The following is a 17,807-nucleotide window of genomic DNA, read 5'->3' as shown; positions in this document are numbered from 1 at the left end:
TGAAAGCTCACAACCATCTGTGGTTCCAGTTTCAGGGGACCCAGTACTCTCTTCTGGCCTCCTCAGGCATCAGGCTTGCAAGTGGTCCATGGACATAAATGCAGACAAAACTCGTGTAAACAGAAAATAAAAGTAAATAAGAACAACTTTTCTACATATAAAAAAAAATTCTTAAGTCTCAAGCCAGGAGGTGATGGAGGCAGAGGCAGGTGGACCTCTTGATTTGAGGCCAGCCTGGTTTACAGAGCTCAATTGTCAACTTTTTTTTTTTTTTTTTTTGGTAATCCCAATACTCTAGAGGCTGAGGCAGGAGAGCTGCATAGGGAGACTATCAAAACAAAGCTGGAGAGATGGCTCATCAGGTGAGGGTGCGGCTGCCAAACAAACCCGATGACCTGAACTGGATCCCTGGGATCCACCACACAGTGGAAGGGAGGTCTCCCACAAGTTGTCCTCTGAACTCCATATACACACCATGGCACACTCATGTGCACATACTAAATAAGTAAACGTAAAAAGAAAAAAAAAAAATGATGCTTGCCAGGAGGCCCTAGGTTCCATTCACAGAACACACACACACTCTTCAGACCACATCTACCCAGCAGCAATGATGAACAGCAATGTTTCAGTGGTATCACTTTATTGCTTATTAAGTTTTGACATTGATATTCCCATTAAAGTTCATCTCATATCCCAGTAATGCTCCTTGACAGAAGTGCTGATGGAATTGCTGCAGTATTTTATTGCCTCTTTTGTAATTAATAATTCCCCCCTGGCTGTTTCCAAGATGTGAGCTGTGTATAGTCAAGGATGAACACAGTATTGTTATTTCAAAAGGGAAAACAAAAATCATCATTCTGATTCTATAAAACCTGGTACATGCTACCTTAAAGACATGCTAATGCTTCCTTTCTCAGATTCAGAACTGCCAAAGAAATACTATTTGCTTAAATTGAAAATATATTCACTAATTGTATTAGCTTTTTACAGATAGATCCCATCTATGGAAATTAATATTTGTTTTCCATCAATGAAATAATTTCATGTGTTTACTTTTTGGTGGGAATAACGGAGTTAAGAAACACAAAAATGCTGCAATGGAGAGGTGGAACACAAAGAGGCAAGACATGAAACTGACTAGCAAGCACTGAACAGCGAGAACCAATACCCTTGGCAGTGTCCTCCTAGAGGCTCAGGTGTGGAAGCTTCCTAGGGAACAGCTCGAGGGACTTACTCAGACCGCACGCACAGGCCAAGGTTATCGCTGTGACATGGCAGATACCAATGCTAACAGGATGCTGCTGTCTCTGGTGAGGAACACAGAATTACAGTGGATTATAAAAAAACACCCAAAGCCCAGCTGAGCACGGCTGTATACACATGGTCCCAGTTCTCCAGAGTCTGAGACAGGAGGATTGAGTTTGAAGGCCAGTGTGGGCCAAGCAATATGCTATCTCAATGCCAAAGCTAAAAAAAGACCCAAATAAAATTTTTTTTGTCTGATCTTAGGCAGGACATCTTAGGAGGACGACAGATGGGGATGGGGGTACAATCTTACTCTCACCCACATGGATGGTTGAACTGTATGTCCCACACTGCATGCCATGAGGGTGAATAAGGGAATCCTCTTAAATAATTAAAAAACTTGAGCAAGTTATAGTCCTATCAAGCTGCTTCCCAAGCAAAAACCAACCAACCAAGCAATAGAAAACAAAACCCCACATTCTGTCAGTTGCCATATTTACCAAGTGTTAGGAAGATCTACTTTTATTATTCTAACTGCAGCGCACAGAGAGCCATCAAAGGCCACTTGGGAAAATGGTTTACCTCGTTGTATTCTAACAGAGGTGGGAAGCCATCCACTGTATAGCATCAGCCCTTGAGGTACATTGGGAAGGAAATGGCTGAGTCTTTCCACCAAATAACACACACCTGTTATAGTACTGCTTATAAAACAAAGAGATAACACATCCCTTGAAACAGGGAAGAAAAGGTCATTCTGTGGGAGTATCTTTAGAATCCGCATCAATTTGTCCCACTTCATCGTCCAGGATTCCTGGGATAGCTGTAACAGGTATGGCGCTCTCTGCTGCTGCCATGACCGCTTCATTTCCGGCCTGAGCGGCCTCACTTCGGGCCTTGTCTTCGCTGTTCCCGTTTCCAGAAGTTTCGCAGGTCTGCTCTTGCAGCAGCTTTTCAGTGTGCGGCGGGTCACTGCCGCTCTCCGCTGTGTCCACAGAGCCCTCTACTTCAGCCGGGACTTCATCACGCTCTGCAGCTGGCTCGCCTTCCCCCTCCACAGCCCTCACCGCTGCTGTAATCACCTCTGCTAAGACTTCTGCAGCGACCTCCTCTGGTGTCTCCTCCTTCTCCTCTCCTCCTACATTCTCATCTCCTTCTGTCTCAAGATCAACTGTTTCATTGGCAAAAGGATCCTCACCCTGGACAAAGAGGAAACACAAGTCAGTGCCAGAGCCAGACAGAGGCCCAGTTTCTGAGGAGCTCCTGTTTTTAGGAATGGAGTCTGCAAAGCAGCATAGGACAGTAGTAGACTGCAGCTTTCAGTTCTCAAAGCTTACAAATTCAGTTTGATTATCGTTATTTATGAGAATTTCACACGTATAGAAGTACGCCATTTTCCCTCTCCTTGCTCCAACTCTTCCCACCTTCCATCCACCTTTCCTCAAATTCATGGCCCCTTATTTGTTAATTACCATGCACATTTTGGGAGGGGAATGTCGGAAATTAAATCCAAGTTATCACACATGCTAAATAAACACTCCACCACTAGCGCCACCCAGAGACTCTATTTGCACTGTTTTCAGCCTGGTTGTTACTATGGCCCTCGCTGGCAGTAATCCTTGGGCATCTGGCTCCCAAGTGCTAGCGTTACAGGTGTGTGCCACCATACAACCTTCTTTAATACTTTTCATTTCATTGATAGTTTATTTCATTGTTTTGTTGTGAGACCAGGTCTTCCTATTTTCCCATGGTGATGTTTTCTGGGCTGAACAGATTCTCCCGCGGCTCCAGGGTAGCTGGGACTAACAGGCACATGCCACTGCACTCAGCTTGGATGCTTTCTACAAAGCACAGCACCAACATTTGCTCAGTACTTTACAGCTAGACAAACAGGGCTTTTTGTGGTGCGTCTGAGTAGCATGGTACAGTGATCTACTAAACAGCACCATAACCCAAAGTCACAGACTGGCAAGAACCAAGTCTCTAGAAACTCCCATTGCCATAGATCCAGCCCTCATGTGTTTCAATGCCTTCAGTTATTCCAAAATCCAGAAATGCTAGCTGGGTATGGTGACACATGCCTTTAATCCCAGCACTTGGGGAGCAGAGGCAGGTGGATCTCTGTGAATTCAAGGCCAGCCTGGTCTACAGAGCTAGTTCCAGAACAGCCAGGGCTGTTACACAAAGAAACCCTGTCTTTAACAAGTAAAATTAAACAAATAAACAAAAATTCAGAAATGCTCAACACTTTAGTATTCTGTCTACATTCCATACAAATCTTCCATTCCCCAAGGCTTTTCTGGCTCACTAGATTCACAAATACAAACCTTGAGGTATTTTTCCAGCATCTTCACTATATGTTTGTTGTTTAAAACACTCTTAGCCACATGGAGACTTGTTTTCTTGAACTGCTCAGCAGCCAACTGTAAAAGGCAACCAAAAATGTAAAGTGAATAAAAAACTTCTTAAAAAGAAAAAAGGCAACCAAAAGTAGGCTTTTTAAAATAGCCAGCCAGACAACTAGGCAGGGTGTGTGATGGTTAGTTTAACTGTCAACTTGACACAACCCAATCGCCTGGAAGAGTCTCAATGCTCTACTGTCTAGATCAGGCTGGCTGAAGTCAGGGAGTGGCACCAGCCTCTGGACTATGTAAGAGGAGAGAGAAGTATGCTAAGCACTAAGCATGCATGCATGCATTCTCTCTGATCTGGACTATAATGCCACAGTTGATGCAGGTTCCACCTTGACTTCCTTGAAATGATATAACCTGGAATTATAAATCAAAGGGTTTACACCAAGTTGCTTTTGGTCAGTGTAGCTGAAGTTTTCCTGTGTTCCACAGCTCGGTCCCAAATAAATACAGAGGCTTATTATTAATTATAAACTGTTTGGTCTAAGGCTCAGGCTTATTGCTATTTAGCTCTGATACCTTAAATTAACCCATTTCTATTAATCTATATTTTGTCACGTAGCCATGGTGTTACTGGTCTGCTGGCATCTTGTTCCTTGGGCAGCTGTATGGCGTCTCCCTGACTCTGCCCTTCTTCTCCCTGTATCCTCCCTGAATTTACCACTTGGCTCTTATCATGCCTTACCATAGGCCAAAGCAGATTTATTAACCAATGGGAGCAACATATATTCACAGCATACAGAAAGCTCGCCCCACAGCATTTACCCCTTTCTGTCTAGTCAAAAATGAAGGTTTTCATTTTAACATTGTATCCCCTCCCCTAGATCCACACCCCTTCTGTTTTCCCTCAGAGAAGAGCAGGCCTCCCAGGGATTATCAATCAAACAGGGCATAATATGTTCCATTAAGACCAAGCACATACCATCACATCATGGCTGGCCAAGGTAACTCAGTAGAAGGAAGTAGGAAAAAAACGTCAGCTGCCCCTCCTCCCATTGTCAGGAATACCACAAGAACGCCAAGGTACTTAGCCGTAACATACATGCAGAGGACCTAGGTTCAGATACAAGGCTCCCTGATCTCTGTGAGCTCCCATGAGTCCTGGTCAACTGATTCTGTGGGCAGTGGTGATTCTCATGGTGCCCATGGTTAGGGTATTTTATCAGTGAGAAATGAAACTAGGACTCTGCCAAGCTGTCATGACATGTAACTGCCATCTTTCTTCATTTTGGAGAAAAATCTCAACATGTTTTTGAAAGAAAGTACCAGAGAGCCCCTGAAATAAAAGCAGAGCAACTAAGTGGAAAAGTTGTAAGACAAAAACCGGTGTGACCCTGAAGACCATGCAGAGGTAAGGCTAAAGAGTGAGCACTTAGGCATGGTGGTGCTCACCTTTAACTTTCCTGAGTTCAAGGACAGTCTGGACACATACCAAGTTCCAGGACAGCCAAGGCTACTTAGTGAGACCCTGTCTCAAAAAACCACGAAAAGGTAAGTTGTGTGGACTAAATAGAAGAAAAGGGCAAATCTTTTTTCTTTCTTTTTTTTGGGGGGTGGGTGGGGTGAGGTAGGGGGAATGTTATATTGTCCTCATAGTAAATCCCAGCAGCACTAGTCAAAACTTGACTGTGCCAAGCATGGTGATGTACACCTTTGAGCCCAGCCTCCACAAAGTGAGATCTCAAAAAACAGTTCATGGACCACTTGACTGCTTTGTTTTTTTGTTTTTGTGTGTCCTCCCCACCCCCAGACAGGGTTTCTCTGTGTAATTCTGGTGCCTGTCCTGGATGTTGTTCTGTAGACCAGGCTGGCTTCGAACTTACAGAGATCCACCTGGCTCTGCCTCCTGAGTGCTGGGATTAAAAGTGTGCACCACCACTGCCGCCCGGCTACTTGACTGCTTTGGCTTATCACTTCATGTAGACTGCTCTTCTGCTGATCTCTAAAAGTCCTAAGAGGAACTGGAGAGATGTCTCAGTGGTTAAGAACACTTGTTGCACTTGTAGGGGACCCAGAGTTGGTTCCTAGCACCACACGCAGCTTACAAGTGGAGCCTCTACAGTTCCAGGGGATCTGGATCTTTTTGGACATCCACAAGACCAGATATTCATATGATGCATCAGGTACACAAACAGGTAAAACAAGTGTACACAGAAAATAAAAAAATAAATCATCGGGCAGTAGTGGTGCATGCCTTTAATCTTAGCATTTGAGAGACAGAGGCAAGCCTGATCGACAAAGAGAGTTCTACGATAGTAAGAGCTGTTACACCGAGAAACCCTGTCTTGAAAAACCAAACCAAAGCAAACCAAAACCACCCCCAAGCACTAAGAGATGGGTAGTCGGTCACTGGTACTCTATCTTGATTGAGATGCTAACCCAGTGGCCAGCAATGTAGCCATATCCACTGTCAACTGTAGTTGCTCCCACATATCTACAGCAGTTACCACACAGCACAGATCAGATGCTCTGTACTGGAAGAGCCATCCTAACTGCAGGGAACTGACTTTGTGGTCCCTTCAGATAACAAACTTCAAGGATATCCAAATGTCCTATACAATGGCCCAGATGTTTGCATAGAATCTATGCATATCCTCCCTGTATTTTTTTTTTTGGTTTTTCGAGACAGGGTTTCTCTGTGTAGCTTTGCGCCTTTCCTGGAACTCACTTGGTAGCCCAGGCTGGCCTCGAACTCACAGAGATCCGCCTGGCTCTGCCTCCCGAGTGCTGGGATTAAAGGTGTGCACCACCACCGCCCGGCTCCTCCCTGTATTTTTGATGACTTATAAGCCTAACATAACTAAGGCTGTGCAAACAGCTCTAAGGTATTGGCTGGGGAACACTGAAGTATTGCAGTGTGTCCAGTACAGCTGCAATTCCTCTACCAAATGTTTTCAATCCTCTGTTGGGTCAATCTATGATCGATGAAGGCAAACTGTATTTATGATAAAACATTTTATGAAAGAAACAACAGCAACAACAAAACCTTGCTAACCCCTTGGTTAAGCCCATAGCATCAGCTTCATCATCAAGGAAAAACCAAACCAGCAGCACTAAAACCCAGGTTGGTCCCCCAGGCCACTGAGCTCTGAATCGCCCTTGGCCTCACCTTACAGAAACCCAGTTTCAATTCAGAATGTCAGCTACTATATACAACCAATCCATGCACCAAATTTCTGTGCCCACCCCACCAAGAGACAGAGCCAGGTATGTGTGGAGGCATATACCATTAATCCCTGGGAGGCAGAGGCAGGTGGATCTTTAAGCTCCAGGTCAGCTGGGGCTACACAGTGAACCTGTCTGCAATGAGAGAGAGAGAGAGAGAGAGAGAGAGAGAGAGAGAGAGAGAGAGAGAGAGAGAGAACGAACACAAGAGAATGAAAGCTTGCCTCTCAAATTAGTCTCCAAGTAGGTGGGAATAACAGGTTCATTCCACCAAATCCAACCTGCATTTTAATAGAATCGGGGTGATGGTTATCAGGCTCACTGCAAAACCTGCTAGTGATATGAGCATTCCTGGTACAACATCAAGGGTCTAATCTCACCCAACTGGCAGCAGAGGAATGGTCACTCCAGGAGCCAGCCCGCATCAAAGGAAGGCTTACCCTTCGGTTATGGTTATGGTCCACAGAGTGCAGATGCCGCTGGAGGAGCTGGTGCTGTGCAGGAATTAGCATGTCACAGGCCAGGCAGTGTGCGGCTTCAATCTTCTTAAAGAAATGCTCCTGGCCAATTCCTGGAATGGAACCCAAACAAGCAGTTCTCTTCCTCCTTTCCAGCACACAGTATCTCCCTGGGCCACCCTCTAAGGACATCATTAGGACAGGGTAAGAGGGTAGAGCTCATTCTACTATATGCTCCTGTAGGAGACCTGTCCCCATTGTGCGGTGCTGTGTCTACATCTCATCTTTCCAGCTGTGTCTATACCAAGAAGAGGACCATCAGGTTGTTTCACATCACTCTGATGAGCTGTTATGTGTGTTTCACTGCACCTAGGGCTTCTCTCCACTAAGTGCTTTCCTCACAGGACTCGGCTTCACATTCTTGGCAGTCCTGGGGTAGCACTGCATTGTTTTTTGTTTTTTAATTTTTAAAAAAGACTTGGCCGGGCGGTGGTGGCGCACGCCTTTAATCCCAGCACTTGGGAGGCAGAGCCAGGCGGATCTCTGTGAGTTCGAGGCCAGCCTGGGCTACCAAGTGAGTTCCAGGAAAGGCGCAAAGCTACACAGGGAAACCCTGTCTCGAAAAACCAAAAACCAAAAAAAAACCAAAAAAAAACCAAAAAAAAAAAAAACAAAAAAAAAAAAAAAAAGACTTGCATTTCACTTGCACATATGTCTTTTCACCACATGTGTGCCTGGTACCCAAGGAGGCCAGAAGAGGACATTGGATCTCTTAGAACTGGAGTTACAGATAGTTGTAAACTGCCATGCTGGTGCTGGGCATCAAATCCAGGACCTTTGGGATTATTTATTTATTTATTTAATATGGTAGGGATTCTGTACCATCTTTTTTCCTTCTTCTTCAATCTATTTATTTTATGTGTACAGGTATTCTATCTATACCTATGCCTATGTGCACAGAAGCCAAAAGAGGGCATTAGATCCGGGGACTGGAGCCACACATGGTTGTGAGCTGTGGTAACTGGAATCAAACCTGAGTCCTCCAAAAAGAGCAGCCAGCCCACACTGAGTCCAGAATAACCTGGACACTGGATCACAACTGACCTTTGAATGGATCTGGTTTAGGTTTAGGGCTTTCCTTTTCCAACAATTCCTGACGCCGCTTCTCAATTTTCTTATTCCTGTTTATGATGTACTCCTGGAAGGATGGAGAGATGCCACCAAACGAAATGAGAACACACTATGCTGGGCATTTCTCAACTACACAAAGGCCGAGAAGATGCTAATGTGGCAGCTTCATGGGCAAAATCTGTTGTGGTTAGAACTTATTATCACTCTGTGACACAGGTACAGACACAATAATTTCAATTTGGGAAAAGAAATTGAATCATGTTTGGGTCTCTCATTCCCCTTAACCCTCTGAAGGCTCCTAACACTTGCAGGGCTTTCCACAAACACACTGCAGCATCCTTTACCTGGAGGAACTCCACTGTCTTGTCGGGCAGTTTGGTACTTATAAACCGCAAAGTCTCTTTGTGAAATTTGCTTTGTAGATGCTTTTGAATTTCTTCATCTTCAAAGCTACGAAACTTGCATACAGAACAGGCAAACTGAATCCTAGAGAGGGAACAAGGGATCACCAGCTCATCTCTGGGTACAGAAATGCAAAAGGAAACAGGGTTCTTTTTGTCCTTAACGGAGTCAAGGAGAGCGTCTCCCAGTCTCAGCCTCTCAGGTGTTGAGCCACTAAGCCCAGCTAGGAAACAGAATTTACTAAACGTCCTTGTCTGAAGAGTGAGATAGAGACTCATAAACATTTCCTGAAAACTATTCTATTAGTAGCATACCAACTGTTCTGGGCCAAAAAGAATTCTCTAAAGTGATGAATGAAAAGGAGACATTCATAGGCTCTTTGAGCAGAGCTGATGATTAAAGAATTGTACGGGCTGACATTTTCTGTTGCAATTCTATTCTCCTCTCTGACAATTTTTTTTTTCCTCTCCTTTCCCCAAGACAAGGTTTCCTGGGGCTGGAGCGATGGCTCAGCGGTTAAGAGCACTGGTTGCTCTTCCAGAGGACCTGAGTTCAATTCCCAGCAACCACACGGTGGCTCACAACTATCTGTAATGAGATCTGGTGCTCTCTTCTGGCCTGCAGGCATACATGCAGATAGAATGCTGTATACAGAATAAATAAATAAATCTTTAAAAAAAGATAAGGTTTCCCTCTGTGTAGCCTTGGCTGGCCTTCCCTGCCTCTGCTTCCCAAATGCTGGGATTAAAGGCCTGCACCACCATGCCCAGATCTCTCTGACAATCTTAAATTCCTTTGAAATCCTAGGTCATTAGTGCTGAGACTGAAGATTAAAAATAGAACAAAAGGAAACAAAAAAAACAACCGACTAACCAAAAAAGGCACAGGGCCACAGATGGAATTCAGTTATTATAGCATTTACTTGGCATACATTGGGTTACATCCCCAACATCACAAAAATAAGTGTCACCTCACCTCTCACTGGCATGACAACAGACCCAAACCCTTTCATCATTTTGAAATAAGGGGTGTGTACGTCTGCCTGCTTATGTGTGTGGGTATACACACCTATCAGGAGGCTAGAGGTCAGATGTCCTGTTCTATCCTTCTCCACCTTATTCCTTTGAGACAGGGTCTCTCACTGAACCTGGAGCTAGGCTATCAGCCAGCAAACCCCTGTGATCCTTCTGTCTCATCCCCCGGTGCTGAGGTTACAGATATATACGGCTATGTTGGGTTTTTCCTGTGTAGGTGCTGGGGATCTGAATTTAGGTCCTCACGCTTACACGCTCATCTACAGAACCAATGCTCACCCCAGACCAAAATGGCTTCTTTAAAATCTTCATTTGTTGGGGAGTGGGGCAAGTGTTTGTGCAGAGGTCAGAGGACAATCTGTGAGAGCTGGTTCTCTCCTACCATGTGGATCCCAGCAATCAAACTCAGGCCAACAGGTGTGCAACAACTGTCTTTACCCACTGAGTCCTCGCACCAGCCCAAATCAAGAGTCGATGAGCTTCTAGGAAAAGGTAACTTTGTGTTTTGTTCTTGGATTCCTAGCTTCTACTGTTAAGTCTTTTGCTAAGGATTTCTCTGCAGAGGAAAATTATGGTAGTACCTGAGCTTTAAGACCAGGGGTTATAATCTGGAGAAATTGCTCAATGAGTAAAGGCACTTGACACCAAGTTTAAAAACTTGCGTGGATCTGTAGGAAAGCACATGATGGAAAAAGAACCAACTCCTACAAAGTGTCCTTTGATCTTCGTAAGCATGCTGTGGCAAACACACACACACACACACACACACACACACACACACACACACAAAACCACCTCAGCATAAACATGCCCTATTCCACAATAAATAAAAAAACTAAGAAGTTTATTTGGTCTGGAGAGATGGCTTTGCAGGTAAGAGCATCTGTTATGTAAAGACACCGATACAGCCACCAGTGACTGACGTCTAGCCAGCAGCTGCTTAACCAGTGAATCAGGAGGGACAGACCTATGGTGTATTAGAGCAGCACCCTGTGGGCCTGGCATTTTTACCTTTCTTCTATTTTGAGAAAAAATTTGACCAGCAGAATCACACACACAAGTAAGCAGACAGGATTGGGCACCCCTTTAGCCTGCTGAGGAGGCAAGAGATCCCCTGATGGGCATGTTTGACCTCCACAGTTCTAGCATCAGGGCCCTAATTCCAAAGGTGAGGAAAGACAGTGGTCTCAGAGGTGGATTCTCCAAGCAAAGTTAACTACACCCATCTTTCACACACTTCTCTAAGCTGTACCTCTTGGTAACTGGCTAAGATTTCTTGATAGTTGGAGTTACATCAAACTAAACTCCTGTGCATAACAGAAGGACAGGTGAGCTTGGAGGGGTCGCCAGTGCCCAGATTCGACTACCTTCAGTGGGGGATCTTTACCTAGCCTGTCAACCTGCCTCAGTGGTCCCTTACCTGTCAGCTGCTCGGTCCCGCATCCTGTCTCTCCTCCTTTGCTTCTCCCGTCTCTTCTTCACATCCTCGTCCTCATCCTCCTTTTCTCCTGTAACGGAAAAGTCCCCTCGAGACACTGAGGAGCCTGCAGGCAAGGTCAGCTCCAGGGCCAAGTTGGATGCTGCAGCTTGGCAGCCACACCTTGTGCCCCCCATCTTCCATTTCTTTTGTGGCAGAGCCAGGATACCCCAAGGCACTGAGGAGCTATTAGAGGCTCCTGATGTACCAGGACCTTTGATGAGAACCCAGAGGAGTTGCCTCACTCCTCCCATGGCCTGATGGGCAGAGGCCCATCCCACTCATGGCCACCTACTCTGTTCTGTCCCAGCCTACTGGTCCAATATAGCACTCTGTTGTTGGGTCTTCTCCCACGTCACTCAAAGAGCAGCAAATATCCCCACAGAGGCAGCCGTTGGAAGGCCTCAGGAAATAAAGCAAGCTGCACTGCCGCCCTCCATCCCACCTTTAGGTGGGCTGTGGTGACCGTCCAGTTGGCCTCACCTGAACTAAGGACTCAGCAGGTCTGACAGTCCTCGCTGGCCCGAAATCTATCTTCCACTCACAAAACAAAGAACCTTGGACTTTCCCAAGGCTGAGTGGGAAACAATCCTAGAAACAAAAATGGGAAGAGACCAATTGGTCCTCCCATCCATTCCCTGTGGCCAGCATCTCAGCATGAGACCACGTCAGATCCCCAGGCTCAGGGCCAGGGCTGGATGCTGAAAAAAGGTTGGATAAGCATCTGAACTGTAACCCCTACCCCTGATGCCAGTCCCGAGACTGTCCCACGAAGATGGCGACCGGCGTGCGCTGCTCAGAAGCCTCTCAAAAGGACGTGTGGGACTTTTGGCAAGAGGTCACTGCCTGAAACTATGACTGCTGTTTAATAGCAAAGTCATCCCGGTTGGGTAGCAGGACCTGTGCGCAACAAACATGTCACCTTTGCTTTAGCATTTACCCGGCCGCACGAGCTGCTGAATGCTGGGGGGAGGGGGGGACATCTGAGGGTTAGCTAACCTGAGAACCTTAAAGGAGCCAAGGGTCTTCACATCCTGGGGGGTGAGGGTTAGCCTGTGGTCCTTGAGGGGAACAGACTAGGACAGGCCCACCAAACAGGGAGGAAGACCAAGCGGCTGCAGGGTGAACCTAAGAACTCGCAGCACTGGCTGCTCCTCCAACTCACCCTAGTGAACAACCTTGTTGGGCTCTTGGTCCCCTGGCCTAGCACTGACAAGACCTGTTCAGTGGTAACTGCTTTTGAAATCTGGGCCTAAGAGCACCTTATAGGCCAATCACAGCAGGTATATGCTCTCTGTCCACACGTACTGAAGTTGCCAGTATTTCTGACAGAGGCCAGGGCACAGTCTGAGGCTCACAACTGAGAAGAACAAAAAAAACAAAATAAAACAAACAAAAACCCAAAAACCTAGATGGTGGCAATACTGAAGATGGGCTAGAATATGAGAAGAAGACGGGAATAAAAAAGGAGCCTCTTTCTCTTCAGATTTTGGAAACACACTTTCCTACCACGGGTATCACAGATACCCAGAGATGGGCTCCCCAACTCCTACTACCTGTATCTGTATCCACTGAGGCAAATGAACTCCTTTCAAGCAAATCTTGCCCCAAACATTGGAGCCAAGTTTTGGGGGTGGTTCCCACAGTGTAGGCCCACTGCACACCTGCGGCTCCTTGGCCATGAGCCATCCAGCTTGGCAAGGAGTGTGGGTCAGACAGAGGAAGGCTGCAATGGCTACTGGGTGATGCCTACCTCTCTGCTTCCTGGAGTCAGAGAATTCATCCTCCTGAAAAAAGATACATGCAATGTCAGGCAGTGAGGTGGAAGTTCCAGAATTCTCTACAACCAGCCCAGGTTCCTCATACCTAGTGTGTGGTTTCACCATAGACCTTGGCCTACTATGGTGCTGGGAAATGAGGCAGTGTAAGGGAAACCTCAGAGCCATAGCACAGAGCCCAAGTGTCCTGTCATGATTCACTACCATTAAAAGGCTACAAAGGTAACTTCTGTCTACAGTCACCAACTTGGTTTTCTCCAAAGTGACAGAACCTACCTTGGGGAGTGGGGGTGGGGTAGGGTGGTGGCAGCGGCAAATCCCATACTGTTCTGTACCACAGAACAAGAGTTCATCCATTGGTAAGAGAAGCAGCTCCAGTCTATAGTATTCAAATTCCAGCACTGATTGGAAACAGGCTTTCCCAAACTTCCAAGTGTGTGTTCTAACAACTTAGGATAAACACGGATCCTAGGGTTCTCTAAGGAGAGCCAGGTCTAAGAGAGCTGCAGAGGCCAGCGGCAGTGGCGCACGCCCTTAATCCCAGCACGCAGAGGCAGAGCTAGGCGGATCTCTGTGAGTTCGAGGCCAGCCTGCTCTACAGAGTGATAGCCAGGACAGGCACCAAAACTACACAGAGAAACCTTGTCTCAAAAAACCAAAACAGCTGCAGAGACTTCCTGCATCAAGAGCTAAGTCAACTGAATGGGGAACAAGCAAGATTCTTAGAAAAGCTTCAAAGTTGTTGGTAGTACCAGGTGGGGACTGGCAGAGCACTTGAAGGGCCCTGTTTACACCCTGGATTCTACCTCCTACCACCCAAAAGAGAAAAGCTATTGGAGACCCCGTTAGCCCACCCTCACCCCTTCTCTCCACCTGATCACCATAAGTACCTACAAGGAATGTTCTAACACCACACACAGGGAATAAGAAAAGTGCCCTCTTCAGAAATGCAGTGTGGCCGAGAACTGGCCTTTGCTGCCACCCCAGGACAACAGGCCACAGACAGGGTCAGCAGCACCCTACAGAGTCCCACAATTAGGAGGCTGATGGCTAGACTCAACCCTGTAAGGCAAGGGAAAGGGTTTGGGAGCTTTTGTGTGTGTGTGTGGGGGGGAGATGGGGGATGGGGGACGGGACACAACGACTGGGATGAGTGGAGGGAGGAGAAACTGTGGTCGGGATGTAACATACGAGAGAAGAATAAATGAGAGAGAGAGAGAGAGAGAGAGAGAGAGAGAGAGAGAGAGAGAGAGGGGGAGGGAGGGAGAGAGACACAGACAGACACAGTTTTTATAGACAGGATGCTTCCTGTACTTGTGTGGTTGAATCCACCAAGACAGCTATTTTCACCTCTGTGAGGAAGAAGATAAAGAACAGAAGAAACCCCAGAGACAAAGAATCTGTGCAGGTGAACTTACCCCCTTGAATTCTTCATCTCCTGACCGTAGGTCACCAGCTCCATCATCTGCCAGACACAGGAAACACAAGTGTTAGCTCCTAGATGGGTGGGCCCCAGAGCATGTTCGTGCTCCCAAGCTCACTGTCCACTGACAACAGGGTCTGAAGCTGCATCAGTCAAACAATGTCCTCAAGTCCTGAGCAGGCAACTGACTCATCTTACACCCACCTGGTGTAGTGGTCCCCAGAGCATACCGTTTTCAGATAAATCTCCTTCACTGTCAGCACGGGCCAGTTTGGCGTCAGGTTCTTCATACAATGGAAACTGCTTCCGCTTCCTGCCCATGTTGTCTGGTCCAAAGCGATCAAACCCCCTCCTTCTGGGCTACAGATATAAGCACATGCCATTTACCGCTAACCTGGGCCAGTAAGATGCCCCACAGATGAAGATCAGGGTTTGTAAGAACAGAGAACAAAGGCAGGGAAAAGTCCTCAAAAAGCAAGAAATACGACATTTGGAGTTCAATGCCAGTGTCATGCCTAAAGAAGCCAGACACATGAAGCCACATGTGTGATTCTACGGCTATGAAATATCCACACCAGGCCAACCCAGGGACAGAGAACAGATGGGCCGATGGGGTGATCTAAAAACGAGTGGAAAGGCACACTGGGGAGTAGTAGCATCTTACAAGTACAGGAAAGCACACAGCTTTTACCTCAATAAAGCTGCTGGGAAGAAAAAGCAAGAAGGCCTGACAGAACTTGGCAAACTTACCCAATCTCGTATCCGGGTCTGGGACCGGCCACATCCATAAGGCATGGTGCTACCAAAAGCGCCCACCCCCTGCATGCCCATCATGCTGTAGTCAGGGGCCATGGACTGGGAGAAGAGGGAAGGAGGTGGCCTATTGGTGGAGGGCCCACCTAGACCACGTCCACCCATGTAGTTCAGCTCATTCCAGGTAGTGGGTAGGGGCTCTGAGGAGGCTGAGGGTGGCATGAAGGGGTCACTACGTATGAAGGTGCTGGAGTTGCTCCGGTCCTGGAAGCGGCCCTGGCCCTGGCCCTGGCCCCGGCCCCTCATGAAGCCATCAAGGGAGCACCGTTCTGGTGTTGGGTCCCGACAGTCATTGAATGTCCCACCAAAGCTACCATTTCGGTCAGCCCCCAAGTCAAAGTCATAATCATAGCTGTAGCTAGGGCGATAGGGATTATGCTCCGGCAAACAGGGCCTGGAGTCATAGGGCTCATACGGCTGGAAGCGGAAGGAGCTGCAAAGAAAGTATACAACCCATTAGGAGCAGCAGGAAGATTTGCTAATTTACCCAGGCTACCCAATCATCAGCCCTCAGCTTAAGTTTACATTAAGCTGATCCCCTTCCATTCAGAACAAGAAACCAAACCAACCCAGAAGGCAAAACAGCCCAAGACCTTCAAACACTGCTAACAAGAAGGAGCATGAAGCCCTTGCCAGATGAAGATGGAGTATGGGATTGAGTCCTATTGCAGCACCCCTCTCCCGTCAGGGTCCAACAACTGTCTAACACACAGGAGCAGGGAAGAGGTCTTTCTAAGCATCGGTACCCACTCCCACCTCATGATGCCAGAAAGCGATTCCACCAGGGAGGTGCAAGGCGATAATCACCTGTCTCGGTCCTGCACGCCCTCCCCAGTGCTGCTGGTCCCACCCCTGCCTCCTTCCTTGGACAACATGTCCAAACGTTGGTTGATCTTGGCAATGAGCGAGTCAGAATTGTCAGTACACGGCTCTGGGGCAAAAGAGGCCATATGCATGGCAGGGCTCCCAGCTGCCAGGCCACTGTCACTGGCCTTGGCGGCCTCCCATGAGGCTGGGCCATAACTATAAGGTGCTCCTGCAGGGACACTGGTGTTCTGGGCACTGTAGTAGTTGTAGCTCTCATAACCTATCAGAAGAAAGAGGAACAACGTCAGACCTTAGTACACGAGGCCGCCCATGACATCACTGTGTGCAGGAGCACTCTGCCTGCCAGGAGGGGAAAAGTTCACCAACATCATACCACAACATACAAACGGTCAAGACTAGACAGGTGGCCACAGGTTGTGATAGCAGGCTTTCTTTAAAGACAGTAGGATTTGTTCCCTTATCAAAGCCAGAGGTGGCTAAGAGCCTTGGAATGCAATTCAGGGTACTGACAAAGACATTTGCATGCTGCTGTTTTTGCACTGCATCCACGATCCCTCTCCAACAGGTTCAGACTCCGCCTCAGCACAGCCTAGCCCTAGTACTCCTCAGCACCCAGTGTCCTAGCAACTCTTAGCCATCAACAGAGCTGTGTACACAGCCAGGACGGGGAATGGGAACCTGTAGCTGAGCCCCTCTGGGTGGCTGCTCAGTTTCCCTTCAGCACCTCTTACCTTGCCAGCTGGCCACACCGCTTCCATATGTACCTTAGGAGAAACAACACAGAGGAGCTTCAATGTCAGAACTACAACTCCTCTAAGGACAGCTGCACTTCAGGGCACCAGAAGACGACAGGATGTGACAGTGGCGGCAGTGGTCCTTGGCATGCTCATGTTTTACAGAATGAGCACAAAGCATTATCAATGATTTCTCTCCCAGGCAAGCCTGACTCCTCCCCTGAAAGCTAGGGAAAGAAAGTAAACAGTAGTCCCCAGGATGCTGACCTACACTACAATGTCAACTGAGAGGACAGTCTGGCCTGGACCTTAGAGGGATTCCCCTACATAGGCTCAGTTCTCACCAGGAGCCCAAACATAGCGACTGCCAATCATACCAACAGGGCATCAGTGGAAAATCACACTCTCAACTGAACAAGACCATATTATGTGGCATGGGTGTCCTCAGAGATCACCTCCTGGGACACAAGTTGATATAAAGAAAAGTGGCAGCCGGGCGGTGGTGGCACACGTCTTTAATCCCAGCACTCGGGAGGCAGAGCCAGGTGGATCTCCGTGAGTTCAAGGCCAGCCTGGGCTACCAAGTGAGGTCCAGGAAAAGTGCAAAGCTACACAGAGAAACCCTGTCTCGAGAAAGAAAAAAGAAAAAAAAAAAAAAGAAAAAAGAAAAGTGGCTTGTCTCCAATGGTGCTAGGGACATGTCATGTCCCAGCACTGGGAAAACAGGGGTGAACAAACGCCAAGGCCATATCCGCTCACTGTTTTTGCAGAGTTCTTGAGTTAAAAATAGGTTTTATTGCCGGGGCGGCAGTGGCACACGCCTTTAATTCCAGCACTGGGAGGCAGAGCCAGGCGGGTCTCTGTGAGTTCGAGGCCAGCCTGGGCTAGAGAGTGAGATCCAGGACCGGCAC

The 17,807-nt window shown here is 47.4% G+C and overlaps 1 protein-coding gene across 1 annotated transcript in view; it reads right to left on the bottom strand.

The window, feature by feature from the left end:
* Positions 1-623: 623 nt before the first annotated feature.
* Positions 624-17,807, bottom strand: part of Akap8 (A-kinase anchoring protein 8) — a 20,455-nt gene continuing 3,271 nt past the window's right edge. The window contains exons 3-14 of the mRNA XM_059251790.1: positions 16,894-16,926; positions 16,142-16,421; positions 15,272-15,767; positions 14,752-14,881; positions 14,517-14,563; positions 13,074-13,107; positions 11,264-11,351; positions 8,752-8,893; positions 8,381-8,474; positions 7,259-7,389; positions 3,570-3,665; positions 624-2,441 (exon numbers count right to left, since the gene is read on the bottom strand). Coding sequence (XP_059107773.1) covers positions 1,995-2,441; positions 3,570-3,665; positions 7,259-7,389; positions 8,381-8,474; positions 8,752-8,893; positions 11,264-11,351; positions 13,074-13,107; positions 14,517-14,563; positions 14,752-14,881; positions 15,272-15,767; positions 16,142-16,421; positions 16,894-16,926 — 2,018 coding nt within the window. The 3' untranslated portion in view covers positions 624-1,994. The remainder of the gene's footprint in view (positions 2,442-3,569; positions 3,666-7,258; positions 7,390-8,380; positions 8,475-8,751; positions 8,894-11,263; positions 11,352-13,073; positions 13,108-14,516; positions 14,564-14,751; positions 14,882-15,271; positions 15,768-16,141; positions 16,422-16,893; positions 16,927-17,807) is intronic.

Source organism: Peromyscus eremicus, unplaced genomic scaffold (assembly GCF_949786415.1).
Source record: "Peromyscus eremicus unplaced genomic scaffold, PerEre_H2_v1 PerEre#2#chr22_unloc_1, whole genome shotgun sequence".
NCBI classification, from domain to species: domain Eukaryota; kingdom Metazoa; phylum Chordata; class Mammalia; order Rodentia; family Cricetidae; genus Peromyscus; species Peromyscus eremicus.
This window is presented reverse-complemented; position numbering and strand designations above follow the sequence as displayed.